This window comes from Mus musculus, chromosome 9 (genome assembly GCF_000001635.26).
Source record: "Mus musculus strain C57BL/6J chromosome 9, GRCm38.p6 C57BL/6J".
Lineage (NCBI taxonomy): Eukaryota > Metazoa > Chordata > Mammalia > Rodentia > Muridae > Mus > Mus musculus.
The window spans coordinates 15260038-15281769 of NC_000075.6; the positions used below are offsets into that span (position 1 = coordinate 15260038).

Below are 21732 nucleotides of genomic sequence, written 5' to 3' on the forward strand. Positions count from 1 at the left end.
GTGAGCCACCATGTGGTGGCTCTGGAATTGAACTTAGGACCTCTGGAAGAGCGGTCAGTGCTCTCAACTGCTGAAGAAATGTGACCATGGGCAAATGGCAAGTGGAGTGCCATGGAATGACTATAGAACCAATGTCATCGATGGGGTGGTGTCTTAGGATTTTTTTGTTTTGTTTTGGAGACAGGGTTTCTCTGTGTAGCCCTGGCTGTCCTGGAACTCACTTTGTAGACCAGGCTGGCCTCGAACTCAGAAATCCACCTGCCTCTGCCTCCCGAGTGCTGGGATTAAAGGCGTATGCCACTATGCCCAGCAGTGAGTCTTAGGATTTTATTGCTGTGAAGAGACACCATGACCAGAGCAACTCCTACAAAGCAAAACATCTAATTGGGGCTGGCTTATAGTTTCAGAGGTTTAGTCCCTTATCATCATGGCAGATAACATGGCAGCATATAGACAGACATGCTGGACATGAAGTTCTACGTCTTGATCCGCAAGGCAGCAGGGAGAAACTGTGTACCACAATGGGTGCATATGAGACCTCAAAGCCCACCCCCACAGTGACTTCACTTCCTCCAGCAAGGTGACACCTTCTAATAGTGCCACTCCCTATGGGTCAATGGGGGCCAATTACATTCAAAGCGTCACAGCTGACCTTCAGGAACATGTCTCAGATGCAGTTGCCTAGAGTGGTACCAGGGCAGTGAAGGCTCATTCCTCCAGCTGTCATGTATCAGAATTGGCTTATTATGCTGTTTCCTGACATCAGACACCTCTAGAATGAACTGGGAAACTACTGTTACCACAACTACATCAAGTTTCACTGAGAAGAGCGGTGGATTGTCAATATATGTGATTCTGCATGTGACCACCATCTCAGCTGCCAATCCTTAAGGGCAGCTGGAGTCATGATTTCTCTTGCCTTTCAAGAATCTCTAATTACAAAACTACGCTACTTGAAAAGTGAAGATACGCAAGTCCCCAATGCAGTGCAAGTTCCCTCTCCCCAACCTCACTTTTGAGAACGCAGTGTCTTTCTAGACACACACACATCACAGTACACATTCCAACCATCACCCCCAATGCCCTTTCCTCCCTCTAAGTCTGGAGCTTGAATCTGGGTGCTCATGCATGCTAGGCAAGCACCCTCCCACTGGGCTCCACCTCAACTCCATTATACACATGACCTGGCTGTTTTTCCTCATGTGTCTCAGCATTCCCTCACTTCATGCTTCATGTTTGTCCCTATTAAATTTTACTCTTTCCCCCTTGCAAACATAATCCACAGCATGAGTATTCATACAATGCTTTTTAAAAAAAAACAAAAAAAAAAACTTTGAAACAAGGTTTTTCCTACATAGCCCCAAATAGCCTGGAACTCTTGCAGATCAAGCTGAACTTGAACTCTTGAGCTTCCGGTCTTCAACCCTTAGTCCTAGGGTTAGAGGCATGAGTTGTCACACTTGGCACATCTCCTTTATATCTCAACTTGTCAAATTTCAAGTGGAATGCAAAGGCAGTGACTACTAACAGGGAAAACAGAGACTGTGTTATGGGACGTCCTTTGGTTCCCTCTGCCTTTGACCTGTTCATGAAGACCCAGGTGAGGAAGAGGGCTACAAAGGCACTTCACATCCCCAACACCCCAAGAGCCCCAGGTACTAGGGAAGACTACTGTGCGTGATCTTGGTGAACTTCAGGAACAGGGCCTGGGGTGCTCAGTGAATCTGTGTTGTAAGATGTTCTTGGGTGATTTTTAAAGAAACAGCAGGAGCAGCTGACTTGAGAGACAGCTCATATGGGTTATGAGAAATTCACAAAATACTTGGGGAGATTTTTTTAAACACAAAGTTTATGTTAACATTAAAGATGGAATTTTAAAAAAAGCAAATTCAAGCCCTTAAGTTAGTAATATTTTCAGGTTAGCTGTATAAAAAATGTACTATTTTACATCTCCCCATACTGCATACTATAACTGTACATACATTTTTCATTCCAAAGTACTCGTCACTTATAAAGTGAGAGAATTCAGGCTGCAAAGTAAACGTAACTTTTAAACAGGGCTCCCGTGAAAGATTGGAGCAGCAGTGCACATGAGTCTGCACTCGGGACTTATATGGAAGACATCTCTCCCTTGTGCTTATAACTGATCTGCAAACAGTCAGTATTTCTGGAACTTGTTCTGGAGAAAATCACAGCAGACAGGGGCTCAGGGCAGACATAAGCAGCTCCATTTTATAAACGAAGTTTCGGCCTTCCATCTTGTTCCACTGAACCTCCTTGAATGGTCCTCGGAGATGACTCCACTTGCTGTCTTGTAAAACATCACTCTTCGGAAGGTCTTTGCACTGGTTACGGGGAAACTGAACCATAATCTTGCTGCCACTCTCAGGTCCGTTACGAACTATGGAGGAAACCAACATCAGTCCATTCACTTTGCAGTTTACAAAGTTACGGAAAATCTGCCCAATAGCTCAGATGACCTCATAAACAAGCATTTCAAGAGCAGGCCATGAGGGCCACACCCCTAACCCCACACCTGGGGGGAGTTCGAGGCTGCTTCTGACTGCATAGTAACATCAACGCAGTGCTTTAGTTCCAAAATACTAAGTTTATGTACTACTTTGTGCACATAGATGTGTCCATGTGTGTGTGTGTATGAACGCGTGAAGAAGTCACGCGTGACAGAAGTTCTAACAACCATGTGAGGCTTGGGATCAAACTCAGGTCATTAGGCTTGGTGGCAAGGGCTTTTTCCTGCTAAAACATCTTGTCAGACCTCCAAATGCTAAAGTTTTGCACACACCCACACTTTAAGACGATCTAAGTATTTTTAAACTACGATTTGCTCTATAAAAATTAGGCCACACGCGCCAAATGTGGTGGTCTATGCCTGCAAATGTGGTAGCCAAATGTGGTAGGCTATGCCTGCAAGCCAAACCCTAAGAAGCTGAGACAGGACTGAAGCGCCGAACACAAAGTGAGTTCAACACTCTGAGCTGCTTGCTGAACATATCCTGCATTACATAGGTTGAAGGCAGCTAAACTGAAAACATGACCTGGTCTCACCCAGAAAGAAAATAATAAGCAAAAGAAAGAAGCCTTGGTCTTGATAAAGTTTTAACTGATGCAGGTAAAATTTAAAAAAAAAAAAAAAAAAAGGCTTTTTTTTCCTTCTTTTTTTTCTTTCGAGACCGGGTTTCGCTGTGTAGTCCTGGCTGTCCTAGAACTCACTCTGTAGACCAGGCAGGCCGTAAACTCAGAAATCCGCCTGCCTCTGCCTCCCGAGTGCTGGAATTAAAGGCATGCACCACCACTCCTGGCTAAAAAATGGCTTTTTGAACTTTGCAATATTCTTAGCTATAGGAATAGAATGTTTGCTTACTAAGTTCTCACACCCTCTTCCCTCTCTCCCTGCCCCTCCCCGCTTATACACACAAATGTACAAATACATACAACAGCAGTGTAAGCATGTTAAGTCATTATAGAGATAAATGGCTCCTACGCACATTTAGTTATATTAAAGGAGAATGCTAAGTGCTGCCTCCTACCCGAGCAGTGCACAGTACCTGAAATCGCATAGTCTCCACTTGGCGAGGCCACGGTGATGGCCGAAGCATTGCCAATGCTCTCTATGGGCCCAAGTCCCACATGGTTACTGAAGCTGAGGACCTGCCAGCCCATAACCTTGGCAAGCTGCTGAACCGCGTGCACCTGGTGCTGTGACATCTGTCAATGAGAAGATGGGACTGAATCATGGGCACGCTTTGGTGAGCTGATGGAACTGTAAGTTTGCTGGGGTTCTCAACCTCCGGCCCAGGTTTGAGAAATTCTGTGTGACATGACTACTGGAGAGGAGGGTAGACCCCACCTTCCACTGCAGAAGCTGTGGCTGCCCGGTGCTGTCTATGTCTACCCACAGCTTGAGTGCACACTCAGGCTCTAAGCCTGCCTGTTGCAGTTTCCTGTCTGGATCAATGGATGAGGAGTAACACCAGAAGCTGCAGTGCTCCAAGCATCCTCCATTTGCCCTTCACACACAGTCTCACCCTACTCTCTGCTGGGGAGACTTCACATCAGCTTACTATGTTCACTGGCTGCGGGTAATGGAACTACCCAGTGTAGCCAGCATAGTAGTACGGAACACTGCAGGTCAGATCTTATCCTCCTGGTCCTGGTTCCTATGAGGCTGGCTAGGTTAGCTGGAGCTTATGACAAAAACCTGTAGTGTGAGGTTTGTTCTACACTACAACCCTCAAGGCCAGAGGACCTCAAGCTATCACTAAATGACTGCTGGGTCTCCCACACCCACATGGTCAGCTGACCCTTACTTAGTAAACAGCATCCTGCTTGGTCTTCATTCTCACCCTGGTGGAATCAACTTTGCCACCAGCAGTAAAGGCAGCAGCACCAGGGCAGCAATACCACCACTACCTGATTCTCTGGTCCCTGTCCACTTGCAGACCTTGGTCTCTAGACATGCCATTCTCTCGGAGACACTCCAACACATCTGTGTGTACACTTCAGCTAACCAAACCCACTTAGTGTGAACTGATGGGGGCTGAGTCAGCTGTGCCCACACAGATGCACCTGGTTACCTGGCATCAAAGAGGCAGGTCCTCTGAGAGAGAGAACTGCACCTGGAGGAAAGTAGTAGCATACTTTTCCTTAATTTCTGTGAGTAAAATGTACATCAGCAGAAACCCCTCCCTTTTCTGCCATAGTTCATCGCTTTACTAGCTAATCACAACCCTAAGGTGGCAAGCTACTGCTCTTCTTGTACTCCAGTGTCACCAAACAAGTCTGTGGGACAGGGATTACAAGCCAGCCTTTCCCAGTGTCCTTTCACAGGAGCAAGCCTTTCAAAGCCAAAAACTAAAACCCACTTGCTATGTATAATGGCTGTGGGTGTATATAGGATGATGGCTTCTCTAGTTTGTGTCTTCTCCCTGCTGTCCTTGGGCTAATACCTCCTCCTTCCTGGAGAGGGTCTATACCCCAACAATTGTGCAAGTAAAACCAGGGCAGATTATGAACCAATGTTACTTCCAGTGTGTACTGGAAGTGAGTGACGGGGCAGGAAAACCATGGTCTCTCCTTCTGTAACCATTACAGCTCCTGCTTGCTCAGACTGTTCCTTACGCAGTTAATGAAACTAGGGACGTCAGGCCTGAGGTGCACACCTGAAATCCCAGTAACCCGAGGCAGAAGCAGGAGGACTACTGGGCTACACAATTCGTTCCAGGACAGGCTGAGCACACTGAGACTTATCTCAAACACAAACAAAACTCCAACCAAAGCACAGTGTCCAACTTACCTGAGACAGAAGGAAGTCCTGTAGCTCCTGCTCCTGATGAGACAACATGATTACCCGACCATCTCTGTGCACAACACGGACCTGCTCCACACCAATGTTCAACTGCAGCTGGATGGACCTGCAGACACACACTCTACTTGGTACAATCTCAAGGAACTTTACACCATGTTAACAGCATGCACAAAGATGCAACAGCTGTGACAACCTAAACCAACTTTTATGTTACAGGTGAGGGTGGACTCTTAGCATCCACCAAATGAAATCTAAGGCAGACTTCCTTAGATTACACCAAGCACATGTTCCACAGCAGGCTAGTCAGGTGACTGTCTTCCCTTGGAGTTGCCATAGCAGGACATGCACACAGCAGTATCCCCCGACTCCCAAGTGGCAAGATCTGTGGGCCTGGCCCTGATTGAAAATGTAGGTAAGGGCTCTTGCATCCAATAGCCCTGAGAACCTGAGTTCAATCCCAGGTACCTGCACTGTGGAAGGAGAGAGCCAGCTCCAACACTGTCCTCCATGTGTGCATGCACACCAACCTCCATTAAGGAAATACATGTAAATCACACACGCTCAGTTCCTGTCCAGCACATACTTTTACTTCCCGCATCTGATCTTATGTTCATTTCCTCGCTAAAACTGCACACTGAAAACCAGTACTGCATACAGCTTCTTCTGCTCCTCCTTCATAAGGGAGGGACTTTATGTCACAGTGCTTTGTCCATGGTGGCCAGTTTGCTCTGACGTAAATAAAGCATCTAAGCACTTGCAGAGCCTGGAGAGGCAGGGCTAGGACGCTCAGACCCACAGGTGCAGCCGTGCCTTTTTACTGCAGTATTTTTCTGGTTTGTTTTTTGCCTTTTGTTTTTCTTTTTTCTTTTTTTTTGGTTTTTCAAGACAGGGTTCCTCTGTATAGCCCTGGCACTCAGAAATCCGCCTGCCTCTGCCTCCCAGATGCTGGGATTACAGGCATGTGCCACTATGCCTGGCTTTTACTGCAGTCTTTAAAGACGGGATCTTGTTTTGTAAAGCCCAGTCTGGCCTTGACCTCAGTGCGCTCTTCCTGCCTCCACCTCCTAAGCTCTGAGATTAGTGGTGTGTCCTAGCACACCCAGCTGTATTATAAAATGCCAAGCAAGCATTCTGAGCCATATACCTTGCCCAAGCATCTGACTAAGAATGCTGGGACAAAACGCCAGAAAGTGGTGGCACACGCCTGTAATCCCAGCATCTGGGAGGCAGAGGCAGGTGGATTTCTGAGTTCGAGGCCAGCCTGGTCTACAGAGTGAGTTCCAGGACAGCTAGGGCTATACAGAGAAACCCTGTCTCAAAAAACCAAAAAAAAAAAAAAAAGAATGCTGGGACAAGAGCAAGAGCAATGCTGCTTTCCACAGACACACAATAGTCAACCTGGTTTAGAGGCACAATCATCAACTAATGGATCAGAATCAAGGACACCACCAGGTCAGGAGAGAACTATGAACTCAGACTATGCTCAGCACACTAGGCTGGGTACAGGCCTGGATGGTCCTCACTCCTGACACAACAGACTTGCACAGCCTCTAGGCAGGAACTGACTCCAGCCTGGAGAACATCTTAGCAAGTGAGGGTGCTTTCTGCTCAATGTGGGATCCTAGGCACGCTCGATTCGAAGCCCACAGGCTGCCATGTGGCCAAGGATAGCTGTAAATATAGCCTAACACAAAACTGTAAACACGAGATCTTATGTGGCTTTTAGAAGATTTTTGCATGTATGCCACGTATGTGCAGGTGCTTTTAGAGGTCAGAAGAGAATCTAAGATTCCCTGGAGCTGGAGTTACAGGCAGCTGTGAGCCACCTGATTTGGTTGCTAGGAAACGGTCGGCTGGAAGAAAACTTTAAACCACTTAGCCATCCCTCAGCCCCTTACTGCTTGTGTTTGCAAACAGGTTATAGGTGATATAATTTATAGAAACTCATGGCCCACAACAATAAAATCAAACCCAGAGGCTTACAGAATCCCTTGGAGGATACACACAACTCCTTAGCAAGCTGTCTGCGGGACTTACTGGGGACACTTACTTGCAGATCTGTTCATAACCCTGAGATGTGATCAAAACTTTTACACTAGACTCATACACATCATTGATGTTTGACCAGTGGGCCTGGATCTGGGGGTCCTCAATGCGACTTGCCAAGCTGTCAATGGTTGCAGCAGTTCTTTAAAAGAAAATTTAAAAATCATCATATAGGATGAAAGGATTTAAATTATGTATCAATTTTACAAAAATTGGAAATTTTTCTAATTTTGCCTACTTTCCAACCATATCACCATTTGAAAGGCAAAGGTTCTAGAGGTGAGTTGGTTCTGGGAGCCCTTGCACACCCATTGCTGTGCTGGTCATAGCTTTATATCACAACACACACTCAAACCACCTCATTTATCTTGTCCTGCTCATGAAAGCTTATTCCACACAGGTAAGGTACTTCCCAGATACTAATCTGATATGCACCCAGATATTAGTGATCTTCAGTAACAAAGGTCTTGGAACATACTCACACTGGAATAAATCATAATTAAGGCAAACTAGAGACTTGGGTACAATCCAAACATCACCCATCAAGAAAGCCTGCAATGCTCGATACACAAAAGCATCTAAAACCGTGCATGTAGTCATGAACGTTATTATCTACTCTCCCTAAGAGCCCTGTGTGTTTGGCAGGCATTGGCTTTTATTTTTTGGTTGGGTTTATTTATTTTGCTTTGAAGCAATCTATCCCTTGTAGTCCCAGCTTGACCTGGAACTAACGGTCTACATAGCAAGTTCCAGGAGAGCCAGGAGTATTAGAAAGACCCTGACTTAAAAAACAAAACAATAACAACAACAAAAAAAACCCCAAAAACCAAACTTCATGATCCTCAGGTGTGGCAGTACACACACAAAGTGTCTCCTCACTATACATTTCACACACAAGTCCATTATTTCTATAAATGGGTGGGTGGGGTGGTATTTACTACATTTTAAAGCTTTTCTATTTTTGAGATTTACTTACTGTTTAAAATCAGTAATGGTAAAGACACTAAATGCTAAAGACACTTCTGTATCCTATACTTCTCACATATTTCAAAGAATTTAACTTTACAGTCAACGAGAACTTTTAAAGTAACAATACATTCCCATTAACAGGGTTTATCACTGGAGCCCGTAAGGAAAGCAAAGCCTCAGCAATACAATACTGCAGTATTTCTAAGATACTCCTGCACAAGTGACTTATCGTATCCCATACACCCACAGTGGGGCAGGAAGACCTGGAGGGCTGTGGACACTAAACTCAAACCCATCTCCCACACTAGCTCCCCCTCCCTTCCTTCCTTCCACTGCATCCCAGTGCTCTAAAACACCTCCCTAATTCACTTTCCTAAAAGCTGAAGGAGCCAAGTTTCTATTCCTGTGGGCACCGTAAGCCATAAACCATTGTAAAGCTGCCTCTACAAGACAGGCCCTTGTCTCTTCCCTGAAAGGTCAAATAGGGCAGATCACTCCTGGGAAGGCAGGTTTACCTTAAAATATAGTGTGCATTCCCAGAATTTCTTCGCCCTGGTGTAGTCCCCAGGAGCTGCTACAAAATTTGAGGTTCAGCTAGGTCTACCTGTCTTTTTCAGGCCCGACCCAGGAGATGTAACGATTTCTTTTTCTTCTGCCTCCCCCTACCCCTCCAGGGTGCTGGCAAGAGCCTTGGTACAGTTTTAGCTTCCTAACAAGCATTCCGGGCTTCTTTGCTCTTTTGCTAAAGCCCTGACATCTCACTGCCTAAACTCAAGCTAAACAGCTGTGTTCCCTCTATTTTCTCTCTTTCCTTCTTCCTTCCAGGAAGTAGGAGACTTATGGCTTGCCTGCCCTGAGTTTTCCTTTTTAGACTCTACTAAACTGTTTAAATCGTAAGAAGGGACCCCGTTTCTATGTACCACACTAGATGGCTCTGCTGGGACCCCCTCAAGATTTCTGGTAATACTTTCATGATGTTTACTATTTTTAATTATTTATTTACTTATCCTATGTGTGCTGGTGTTTTGCCTGCATGTATGTCTGATTCTCTGGAACTGGGGTTACAAGATAGTTGTGGACTGTCATGCTGGTACTGGGAATTGAACCCAGGTCCTCTGGAAGAGCAACCAGTGTTCTTAATCACTGAGCCATCTCTCCAGTCCTCCTGCTATTTAATATTTTAACCAGCAGAGAAAATAAACCTATTCTGACACCTCTAGATAGCATCAGCATGACAAGTGGTAAGAAGTCACTGAAAACAAGATATCCACGAGCAGTATCTACCTGCTAAATGACAACGCTACAGAACCTTCATGGCCAGATTACCAAGCAGAAACACACCTCCTCACCAGTGTCAGTACTGAGGACAGATGCTAGCACAGCAAGATGCACTGCCCTCATCATGCCACTCTTCAGTCTGCATGAGAAAGAGGCAGCAAGGGTGGGGCAGCAGCACACGCCTTTATTAGCAAAGGCAGGTAGAAACAAGGTATCCCCCAGTTCAAGGCCAGGGCTACTCAAAACAAAAAAAAAGACTCACACTTTTGGGCTAACACAGCCTTGGGATGTTAGCTTTAGCTGAGCAAACTAAATTATCTAAGCCTCAACCAGATCATCAGTAAGAAAGAAAATAAAGGCTTTAATGTTATTAAACATTACATTAATGTCCAGGTGAGGAGTGGAGGGATGGGCTGTCAAACAAAACACAAAGCACAGAGGAGAAAAGTCATTTTCCTGGCTATACTGGTCCTTGGTAGTGTTAAAAGCAGAGCAATTCAGCTAGACAGCAGGATCTGCACCTGCCAACACCCCCCCGCCCCACACTACTCAACTGGACAAGACCCAGTCTGTCACCAAAATTTTTCTCTTAGCCACTTTCTGCTAACGTGTACCCAAAACTAACATAAAGAGGACAGAAAAGGGATTCGGCTTTACAGAAACGCAGTGACTTTCTTCATCCTTACCTGCTCCTTAGAAAAATATGCTTTGCCTGTTTAATTATTTTTTCTAGGAGTCCTTCTGTGGACTGTATTGAATTAATTTCATTTTTATCAAAAGCTTGAGGACCTGAGAGTCTCATCCTCTTGTGGCCAAAGGGAGCACTTGCTGGGTGTGGCATCACAATGGAACTCAAGGTCTGTTTATGAAACTGACAAAGAAAAGAAGAAAAAAAAAGAAAACCAAAGAAGCCACTTTTAATAACCAACATCCATGAAATAAACATAACAGAAATGTTTAATCAAAGCTTGGTTAAAATTATTTTTGGAAATAATTAAGGTAATTAGTAAAAAGTAATCTCGCCCGATGCGATAGCAATGCCTTTAGTTTTAGTACTCAGGAGGCAAACACCAGCCTGGTCTGCATAGGTGTTGCAGGTCAGTCAGGGCTAGTGAGATCCTGTCCCCAGATCACCACCACAACCTCCTTGATGCAGAGATAAATGCACTGAGTGACCATGTGCGTGATTCAAGTCTATAAGGAGGTTGGCTCCTTTCAACTACAATTTTTACTTTGAAAGTTTAAATTACAAAGCATTCTTCATTAAGTCTCATCTCATCTCATGGTCAGATAGTTAATCAACTGTCCTAGACTGCCTGGCAGAACCCCAAGAAACATATAATAGTAGGATTGAACTGAGAGCCTCACCCGTGCTAAGCAAGTGTTCAACCCTGAGGGAAATCCTCAGTCTAAAAAACCTAAAACACTGGCTTTTATACCATTGCGATCAACTGACTCCATCTTGGGAATTGGGGGCTAGGAGAGGGGGTGATGGGAGGCTGGGACATATACTTCTATGGAGCCTCAAAACACGATGCTGGACAGCTCAGGCCTCTCCACCAGAGCTGCCCCTCTCTGAACAGTGGCATGTGCTTCCATGGTAACTCCAGAACTTGCTGTGTAGAAATAATAATAATAATAATAATAATAATAATAATAAAAGAACTTGCTGTGTATCCCTAGTGCTACAAGATATTCTGCGAGCAAAGACCATGTACTGATTATGTCTGGCACACAGCAGGCTCTTTCCAACCAGGCAGGGGTCACCACTGCTGTCCATTCCTGAGCCTCAGTGGAAGGCCTGCTCACTGCTCAGCTGTGCTCACACTGTGCTCACAGCTGTGCTCACACTGCAGAACCTCACTGGGGTTGGTACCTCTCAGTGGAAGGCCTGCTCACCGCTCGGCTGTGCTCACACTGTGCTCACACTGCAGAACCTCACTGGGGTTGGTACCTCTCTGATCAGCAGGTGCAGGTTGTGCTCCAGGACGTAGAGGTGATCCTCTTGCCCAGGCTTCTCTGCGGCACACTTCTGCGACTTCTTATCATCTGAGGAGTGGCACAGAGAAATGGACAACTGCAAGCCTGTGTAGAGAGGCAGGACAGATGCAGGTAAGTCAAGAACTGGGCACTAAGACCATGCTCACAAGGGACAAGCACAGCGCATTCTCACGAATCTGAAGTAGAGCACCAGGCCTCATGTGAACACCTCTACTCCAATGAGCGCCTTTCCTTCACATAATCAATTCTCACAGGCTTGGACAACGGTTATATTCCACAGACTGTACTGTGGCTCTGATCCTGAGCTGTAACTGAAGAAGACTGGGGACAGCGCTCAATGGGTTTTACAAACACAGAATCTTAAAAACAAGCTTTTCTAGTTATATATAAACAAGAAGTTAGGACCTAGTTTTGCCGGGCTCTCTTCCCTGCTCCTAAAACATAGGCAGAGCTCTTCATGTCTAACCCTAAACAGCAAGTGTACAGCCACTGACAACTCATTTCTATGTTAAGCTTGATGGCTTCTGAACAAAAAGTTCATTTCTACAAATTAGGAACATCTATTTTTCTTTTTAAATTGGTACCTCATTTAGAAAAGGCAAGTATCCTTGAAAGAAACGCTACTGCCAAAGCACTGCTTGCTGCTTTCTGAAGCCACAGCAGCACACTTTTTAACATGCGCCATGAAAGCCCAAGGCACCACTCTCAGCTCACAGAGGAGTGAGCAGCAGAGCCAGCTTTAGCTTCATTGGCCGCCCGGATGCCCAGCACAGCCTGTAGCACATGTACACATGCCTACAGCACATCCACACCATAAAGTCCCACTTGCAGGGTGCAGCAGGCTCTTACTTGGAAAGGGCTGAGAGATGATCTGGTTTTTCACCACAATGTGAGGGATCTGAGACTTAATCTGAACGGCTTCCCGGGAGAGCTGTGCAAAAATTTCTTTACAAAGAAGAACATTTTGTGCTGCTTCTAATTTTGTCTGCCAGTGTGGGGAACCTGAAAGACAGAAGGCATGTGTATAAAGCTGTGCTAGCCAGATCACATGCACAGCTGCACGAACCATGACCTCATGTCATCCTCACAGCTTCAGAGAGTACTGCTACAACCTCTGTTCAAACACAAAGTCTCTGGTCACCTTCCCCAGTCTCTCTCTTACCCTTCCCCTTTCCTACTCAAAGTCTTCTTCCAAACCCTCCTGCCTGCGTGCGTGCGTGCGTGCGTGGCTACGTCAGAGTTTGTGGCTGCTCACTTGAGCATGAGGTTATTTATAGGAAGATAGGCAGCTAATCAGTGGCTGCGCTGAACATGCTAAGCACTGGGAAATCCAGGAAAAGGTAAACATGTAGCTTATGTCTTCAGAGCAAGCAGCTTACCCGTCTTCCTCCTGGACTGCTAGGAAAGGATGCAGTTTACAAGCTGGTGGTCCTTTGCTCCCTACAGAGGCAGGCTCCACCCATGTACTCTAGAACCTGTTTGCTTATCCCAGGCCCTTTCCCCCTCAACCTTGAACACTGCTTTTAAGTCCATTAAGCATTAAATATTAAACATATCCTTATGAGCTGTCACCTGTGCTTCACAACAGCCTAAAAGTGACTTCTGTGTTATCTTAGGCCCAGGCCAATCCTGATACCTATAGATAGGCATTATGTTCACCCAAGTCAAGCTCCCTAGACCCTAAATCTTGGGCACTGTTTCTGAATCAACAGTACCCATCTTTATAGAAGAAGCCATATGTACTTTGTAAAGAATTTCAATGTAAACATGACTTAAGCTTTGTTGTACACATGACACTGAGTTAATTATCAAAAACTTTTTTTTCCAAAAGTGTGCTGTACTTAAATATGGTTAAAATAAATTGCCTGGTGTCAGACTCTAGAAGTCTGAGCCAGTAATGTCAAGCTGAAGAGTGTTTCAGTCTTACCTCATTTATAATTTCAATGCTGGCTGTAATGCCTGCAGGGACTCCTGTCTGCACCACCTTGCCTAGAAACCATTAACAGCCTGCAATCCCTCAGTAAGGGTGAGGCCTCACGAGCCCCTCACTACCCCTAATGGAATGATGGGGCCCAGTCTAGTATAAGTCTGCAGCAGGTAACCACAGCCAGAGTGCATGAGTGCCATGCCCAGAGGACAGTGCTTCAGCACACCTCTCCAACCGCTATACTCTTGCTGTCTTCTACCCTGTGATATTCCGAGCCTTGGAGGATTTGAACATCTTCTTCTACACAGAGACACCTAGTATACTTCAACCTACAAAAATGTATAGCTATTCACTAGTGCCTTATTTTTAATAAGATGTTTCCAGAAGCAAGAATGGCATTTCATGCCTATAATTCCAGCATGAGGAGGCAGAAGGCTTATGAGTTTAAAGTCAAAGATTGTCTCAAAAAACCAAACAGTGATAGCAGCTTTTTGAGAAACCCACATCCACGCTCTGGGGTATATTCTTTCTGAGTATCCTCCTTCCCTTAGCTCTCACCGCTAAGACATCTTCAATAACCACCAACTTCCTATTAAACAATAGGAAGTGCATTTCACAACAAAGGTCTCCTTTCCTCACTCTTTATGTTTGGCTTAATGAGTATGTGAGTGTAGAATGGAGTGCAGACACCATGACATACCTGGCTTGGATTTGGGCAAAGGTCTCTTAAAAAGGTTAACTGTGCCAAGATCACCAATGTCTGGAGCCTGTTTCTGAATAGAAACCTAGACAACATGAAAAAACGTTAGCAAAGTACCTTCAGGGTAATTGCCAAGAAATAACTTAAAAAACTCGAATCAGTACCTTGATATACGCAGACCCCTCTAAATCACTAGGAATTTGGACATCCAGAGGACAGTAATCTTCTGGTATCTTCTTATCCAAGTCAATGTCTGTATTCTTTATCACTTCAAAGGTACCATGATGAGGAAAGAGAGAACCTAATTGGGTATTAAAGATTAAAATAATTAACATGACAAATTAACTTGACACAAATTATCAAATATAACACTTTATCTCCACACCACCAAAACATGAATTCTTTCCACTGGAAATATGCATGCTAAGAGAAAGGCACTTGGAGGCCAAGGAGGGAGGGTCAAGAGTTCAAAGCCAACTCTGCTTACATGAGACCCTATCTTGAAAATCCCGACAGACCAGTCTTACTGTAGTAGCTACATTTAAGATAAAGTTCAAAGGCAGCATATTTACGGTTTAGAATCCAGTGGGAGATGGCCAAACCAGAAAAGGAAGGAGAAGAGAGGTAGAGACAGGTGAGTCTACAGTTTGAGACCAGCCTGGTCAGGGAATTCCAGGTCAAGGAGAAATAGAAATAAAACCAAACAACGTAACATTTTGTGAGCATGGTGACAGACACCTGCACCTGTCCTAAAGACATCCCTCTGACCTGTCCTCTACAGACCACATACTATTCTCTCCGAGTTTTGATAAAATGAATTCGGCATCAGAAAGACAAACCAACAGTGCTCACAGTACTATTTTTTCAGCCAGCTCCTCTGGTTTGATGTGCAGCACCTCTATGCAGGTCAGAAATCTAAGGAACGGTTACATTAGTGGATGGTTAAGTGTAATGCCTATCTAACAAAACACATTCAGGATCTTCTTGCAATTAAAGAGTGCAACTAAACTCTTCCATAATCTCAAAGGATCAACCCAAAGAACAATTAAGCACTTGCCCTTAATTATCTGGGGGAAAGAAGTTACAATGTCTAAAACCAGAAAGCACCAATTTATCTTGTAGTGGGACTCATATCAGTGCTGGGACACTGACCCCAGATTGTGTTTTAGTAACAGCCTGACAAGGAATCTTCAACATATCTATTACTGTTCTTAAGCATCCCAGCAGGACAGCTCGGCCATCTCCCACTGTACTCCAAACCTTAAACAAGCTGCCTTTCAACTTTCTCTTCAATGTAGCTACCACACTACAGTAAGACTGGTCTGTCACGGGATTTTCAAGATAGGGTCTCATGTAGGCAAAGTTGGCCTTGAACTCTTGACCCTCCTGCCTCAGCCTCCAAGTGTTAGGACACCAGGCATGTAATACCAAGTTCTACCAAGTTCTGCCAAGAATGGTTTGGGCTTACAGGTAAAGACATTAAATATCATTGTCCAACAGGGAGATGAGAAGTGATCCTGGCGGAGGCTAGGAGACTGGGCAGACATCGATCGATCTGTACCTGCACTTCTGTAGCTCAGGTCACCCAGGATCTTGTCGCCCACCTTCCTCAGCTTCCAGTGCTGCCGGAGTCTCAGGAGCTCAGAATTGAAGTCTCGCTGGAGCTTGTTTTCCTGGTTCTCAGCCACTGACTTGGTCAGTCTTTCTGCCCCCTTCAGTAGGATCTGAGCTGCTCCAGCGAGGGACTTCTTCTTGGAGATCAGCTGCAGCGTTTGTGGACTCTACCAAAAATAATGTAGCAATGTTTTCCATAAAAACGAGTTCCAAAGTATTTTAGATACATCTAAAACTACATATTTTTTTCAAGCAGGTAATGTTTTATTTAGAAAAAAAGTTGTGATTGAACACACACACACGAAGGAAGAGGGATGACAGCTGGCAAGGGGTGTACCATGCAAGCATGAGGCCTGCTGAGTTCCATCCCCAGCACCCACATGGAAAACCCAGTACAGAATCCTGTTGCCTGGCATCCCAGCCCCAGGGAAGGACAGCTCAGGAGGCTTGCTTGCCAGTCAATCTGGTCAACTAGTGAGCTTTACCTTCAGAAAGAGAAACTGACTCAAAACTATAAAAATTCAGAGAGAACTAAGAAAGCTACCTAAGGTAACCTCTGACTTCTACATCCTTCCATGCGCACACGCAAACACACACAAATATATACACAAAAACATGGTGAATAAATGTAGAAGAAAAATGAGCAGGTGGTGAAGTAAAATACCAGACTTTGAAAAAAATTTCCCTTGCAAAACTTTTTTTAAACAACAAAGTAACCTGTTTCTTGGCGAGTTTACAAAATCACCTTAAGCCAAATCACCATAGTGGCCCAGAAACTAGAACTCAGCAATCTACCACGTGGGGCAAACTAGGCCGGGGCCCTGTCCTTATCATCCCAGCGACCACCCTGTGCATGCCTTCCTGTGACACCCATACTTCACGTTAAATTCCAAAGCCCTGCTTGGATGCAGCCTATGCACAGAAACTAGCATGTACAGGGCACCACTCCACACTAAGCTTAGCACTGACCTAAGACCAAGTAGGTACCTCACTGTGACTGGTGTCAGCGCAGCACTGCATTAACTACACTCACTGAGGGAAACTGCTGAGAAGTGATGCAGACTGTGTGTACAGCCACCAGTTTTGTGTTTTATTGAGTAGCTATACTCCCAAATGACACGTCTTAACAAGTGCAAATTTTCTAACAGTAGAGTGTTTTCAAAAACAAAGCAAAAGGTTTTGCACAAGTTAAGTCTCACAAAAGGCCCCAACCACATTACTCTGAATTGGCACCACCTCGCCTGACCTCACCGACTAGCTGAGGTATGAACTGGTCAGGCCTGGGTAGTACCTGGATGCAGAGAAGCCACACTCATTCTGTATCTACATAAGGAGCCTGATTCAAAGATAATCCTCATCTGTGAAGTGCTCTTTCCTAACACTAATGATACTTTATTATGTGTACATGTGTGTATGAGCATATGAAGGGGTCAGAGGGGTGTCAGATCTCCTAGAGCTGGACTTACAGGCATGTTTAAGATGCCTGATGTGGGTACTACGAATCGTCATCTGCAACAACAATGTGTTCTTAATCACTGGGCCATTGCTCTAGCTTGTGGATTTAATTTTTCAACAAAGTAAAAGGGAACAAGATGCATACAACCAAATACTGGTCCTGGGACTTAAAGAAAAGATGTTCAGTTAAAAGGCACATGTACCTGTTTGGGAGGAAGAGCATCCTGAGAGACGGGGTCCAGAGTCATGAACTTTTTGTCCCTGACAATACTGAGGACATCATAGAGAACACACATCTCTGTAAGGGCACTTCGCAAATTGTTCCTCACAGAGTCCCAAGGCCACAAAGAAGGTTGGAATTTTACCAACCCTGAAAAACAGAAAAGAAAAGCAGAAACACATGTGTACTGGTTACACTGACTACAGAACAGAAGGTGGCTCTTTTAGAGGTTTAAAAGCGTGAAAAGGAGAAATGAGCTCTCCTCCAAACCACCTCTCCTTTACTTCCTTCTCATACGCTTTCTTCAACTGTTAACACTTAAGACTCCTCTTATGGCAAAACAAATGCCAGTCTAATTTCCACAGGCCAAAGCTGTCATCATATCTCAAGTAGGCACTCGAATCTTTCTAAACCTAGGGCTTCATTCATCCCAGATAAGCACTAAACTATATCCCCCATCCCCACAAAAGCCTTTAAAATAACCTGTTTCCTTCCAACATTTAGAACTTGAACTTCCAACATTCCTGAACTATAAAACAACAGGCAAAGCCCCAAATGGCCTACAACACCAGCATTACCATTGGCTGCACGAATAGACCTTCCCCCCACCCCACCCCCCCACCCCTGAGACAGGGTTTTGGGATTAAAGGCATGAGCCAACACTGCTCAGCTATACCTTTCTTTTAACCAATTTTTTTGTTTCGTTTTTGTTTTTGTTTCTCTGTGTAGCCCTGGCTGTCCCGGAACTCACTTTGTAGACCAGGCTGGCCTTGACCTCAGAAATCGGCCTGTCTCTCTGCCTCCCGAGTGCCCGGCTTCTTTTAATCAATTTTTAATAAATGCTCACTCTAAGGAGTTCATGATAAAGGATCAGGGAGTGAAAGTCAAAAGTTTTCTTTTAATCTTAGGCCTAACTCTCCTCCCTCCTGAGACATATCTCAACCCAGCATACAGGAACTAGTCACTCTTTCACACACCACAAGATATTTGGAAGCCAGGAGGCATGCCATTTAAGCCTGTCCCTTAATAGACAGGTCAAATGTTCCTAATGACATCAGTACTGGATCTTAATACATACCTGTGCTCTATAGTTCTTTCTGTGGGTGGGGGATTTCATGGATCAAATGTGATACACATTTAGAATTTTGCATTTAAAACTACTGAGCTGGCATGCCTTTCCAACACTGGATAATGACAATGTTGGGCTTGTTTAAGATTTAAAAAAAAAAAAAAAAAAAAAGATTTATTTATTTATTTAATGGATGTAAGTACAATGACGCTGTCTTCAGACACACCAGAAAGAAGGGGGCATCGGATTCCATTACAGATGGTTGTGAACCACCATGTGGTTGCTGGAAATTCAACTCAGGACCTCTGGAAGAGCAATCAGTACTCTTAACTGCTGGGCCATCTCTTCAGTCCCAGGTGTTTTAACTTTCTGTCAAATTTATGAAAACTACATTTAAATTTTTCTTTATTTATTGAGATGGTGTCTATTTGCTCATGTTTTTCATTAATCTGACTGCCTCTGCCTGGCGAATTACCACACTAAACACGAACATCCTCACTTAAACCGATTCTGTCACATCACTAAATCGAAAACTGTGGTTTCAAATTTTGGTTTTTTTTGATAATAAGGAGAATCCAAAGTCTAGTCTGGTTGCTTCTCCAAACTCCCCCTCTTCAGTTTTGTTTTCTTGTAATTCATTCACCTCAAAGTTTCAGTGGTCATTTTAAGTATCACCTGTTTCCACCTAAAATCACCCCCAAAAGCTTTCAGCTGTTCTTTATTAAAAAAAAAAAAAAAAAAAAAAAAAAAAGCGAATGCCTCTTCTCCTGGCCTGAACAGGACCCCGAGTCCCGACCGGGTCGGCCTTCCCACTGCTGTCAATACTTCTCAAGGCCACCCACCACAAAACACAGTTTACCCTAGGGGAGACCCTGGGATAGAACCAGCAACGAGGGCGAAGCCTCACCCTCCTCGTCGTCCTGGTCGGCTCCCGCGCCCCCCCAGTCCGGCGCATCGCCGTCAGGCCCTGCCGCCTCCTCCTCCTCAGAGCCAGAGCCCTGGCTGAAGTCGATGCGCTGTGCCAGGCGCGCCAGGTTCTGCGACATGGACAGCGGCTGCAGGTACGTCTCGGTGCCATCAAGGCCCACCTCCTGCACCTGCTTCTCGCAGGCCGACTCGATGCTGATGCGCACGGCTCGCACGCCCGACATGCTGGCGGCGGCCTGAGGGCGACTCGCCGGAGACTCAGAGTACAGCACCGACACGGAAGGCTGGAACAAGCTTCCCGCAAGCCCGACGCGGCGGCCGGGAGGAAGCAAACTACCCACTGCTGCCCCACAATCCTCCGCGCAGCGTCTCGCGGAACACTATGAGCATGCGCGAAGGGCCAGCTGCCCGGACATTTCCTGTAGGTTGCACGTGAGAGCCAGGAACTTCCGGCTGACCGGGCTCAGCCGCTGCAGTGCAAGTGGAGTGGGCTGGGTTTATGTAGATACGCTGGGCGTTGTAGTTTGTTTGTTTGTTTGTTTGTTTGTTTAATTGGTTGCTTGGTTTTTGAAATAGCTTTCTTGCTGGCCTGATTAATTTGTTGATTAGTTATTGAGACACGCAGCTTTTTTGTTAGTTGGTTAGTTATTTGATTTTTGAGACACGCAGCACACACACCAGCACTCCCGCTGATTCGGTCTGGGAGCCCGTCCGTGGGATGAGTCCACTCACTTTCCGGGTAGGTTTTCACTTCCTAGTTAAACCTCTCTGGGAACATACTCCCAGAGGTGTTTCCCCTAGGTGACTTTACATTCGTGAAGTTAACGATGAAGACGTACGTAAGGGCTTTACATTTATGTAAGCACTCACAAAGACTGTCGACGGTAGTTAACTATAATTCGCAGCTGTTTGAGTCTCTCTGTTGATGGAGCTGCCTCCAGCAAAGAAGACCGAGTCAAACAGCTAGCAGGACTACCATCCAAACTGCACCAGCTGTCTTAAACACTCCAAGAACACTCAGATATGCCTACACGAAAGATTGCAACTGATTGTCCTGGCCCAGTAAGCACAGCTTGGGCCAGGGCTTTGTGCAGACCTGTGACTGGTGGCTTAATGATAAATGGAGGACTATGCTATCTCTCCAGACATGCAGCCACCCTTACACGCATACACTCACACATTCACAGACATGTACACATATAAACAAAAGACACCGGTGTTTAGCCAAACAAATGGCTGTGATTGGCCCAAATACCCCGTCTTGGGTTGTATGAGCAGGCTACTCCTCAGGTGGTCCACCAAGAGGCACTCTCCTTTCCTCATGGTGTTAGGATGTCATGTCCAGCAATGTCTTTCACTGAGTGGCCTTTCTTACTTTCAGCCTGCAGGCTGCACCAGAAAAAGCAAGGAACATTAGCTGGTTGGCAACAGTGCCCCACAGCTTGATAGGTACTAACCCCTATACTTCTGTCCAGCCATTTCGTTTTCTGTTTGTTTGTTTTAAGAGTTTCTCTGTGTAGCCCTGGCTGTCTTGGAACTCACTCTGTAGACTAGGCTGGCCTTTGATACCACTTTGAGTCTAATCTTGGGCTCCTGAACAACCTTGCCTTGTCTAGAAATCATTTGTCAAGTCCTTGGGCCCTGGCTTCCCACAATGAAGTGTAGATGGAGGCGTTAGCATAGCTGTCTGACAGCTGAAGAATCTATAGCCTGCAGAAGCCTCTGACTTACTATTGACAATGTCCACAGGCCTGTATCCCGCTGGTAGTGCTGGTGCAGCCACTAAAGCTTTGGAGATTCCATCTCCTGGAGGAGATGCTTCCTGGGTGACCCTAGTTGGGCCCAGTGTTTAGAGTCGGAACAGCCCACCAGGTGCCCTGGCTCTCAAACACTTCTCTACAGTGCACCTCTCACCCTGCCCCCCAACACTGTCACCACTCATTGCTGTCTGACACGGAGGAGAACAAGCTTGCCTACCCAGGGTTTCCATCAGGGCAGAGCAGAGAGCACTTAGCCAGTTGAACACTGAAGAGTACCAATTCTTTCACTTGGCAGTCCAATGTCTGCAGGTAAACGTGTGTCTCCGTGTGTCTGTTCTTCCCATGCACGTGTAGGTGCCATGGAATTGCTGGCGCTGTAGTTACAGTCAGTTGGGAGCTGCCTGATGTGGGAGGCAGGGAATAGACTTGGGTCCTCTGGA

The 21732-nt window shown here is 45.5% G+C and overlaps 1 protein-coding gene across 2 annotated transcripts; it reads right to left on the minus strand.

Moving 5' to 3' along the window:
* Positions 1–313: 313 nt before the first annotated feature.
* Positions 314–19869, minus strand: Med17 (mediator complex subunit 17). Of its 2 annotated transcripts, NM_144933.2 has the most exons (12): positions 19513–19869; positions 17520–17686; positions 15809–16028; positions 14412–14548; positions 14248–14332; positions 12470–12622; positions 11574–11704; positions 10306–10490; positions 7377–7514; positions 5315–5432; positions 3567–3726; positions 314–2401 (listed from the first exon to the last, which is right to left on the minus strand). In NM_144933.2, exons 1-12 carry the CDS (start codon positions 19754–19756, stop codon positions 2190–2192), a joined length of 1950 nt encoding a protein of 649 aa, NP_659182.1. In that variant the 5' UTR covers positions 19757–19869; the 3' UTR covers positions 314–2189. The 2 variants fall into 2 exon arrangements, with proteins under 2 accessions (NP_659182.1, NP_001351462.1); NM_001364533.1 differs by lacking the exon at positions 7377–7514.
* Between the last annotated feature and the right edge of the window lie 1863 nt (positions 19870–21732).

Excerpts from the sequence above, each read along its gene's own strand:
- Med17 (NM_144933.2), bottom strand. The coding sequence starts at position 19,756 with ATGTCGGGCGTGCGAGCCGTGCGCATCAGCATCGAGTCGGCCTGCGAG. Across the intron at positions 14,333-14,411 it reads AGGGGTCTGCGTATATCAAG|GTTTCTATTCAGAAACAGGC; the intron begins GTACTGATTCGA and ends CATGTTGTCTAG. Across the intron at positions 3,727-5,314 it reads AGGACTTCCTTCTGTCTCAG|ATGTCACAGCACCAGGTGCA; the intron begins GTAAGTTGGACA and ends TCTCATTGACAG.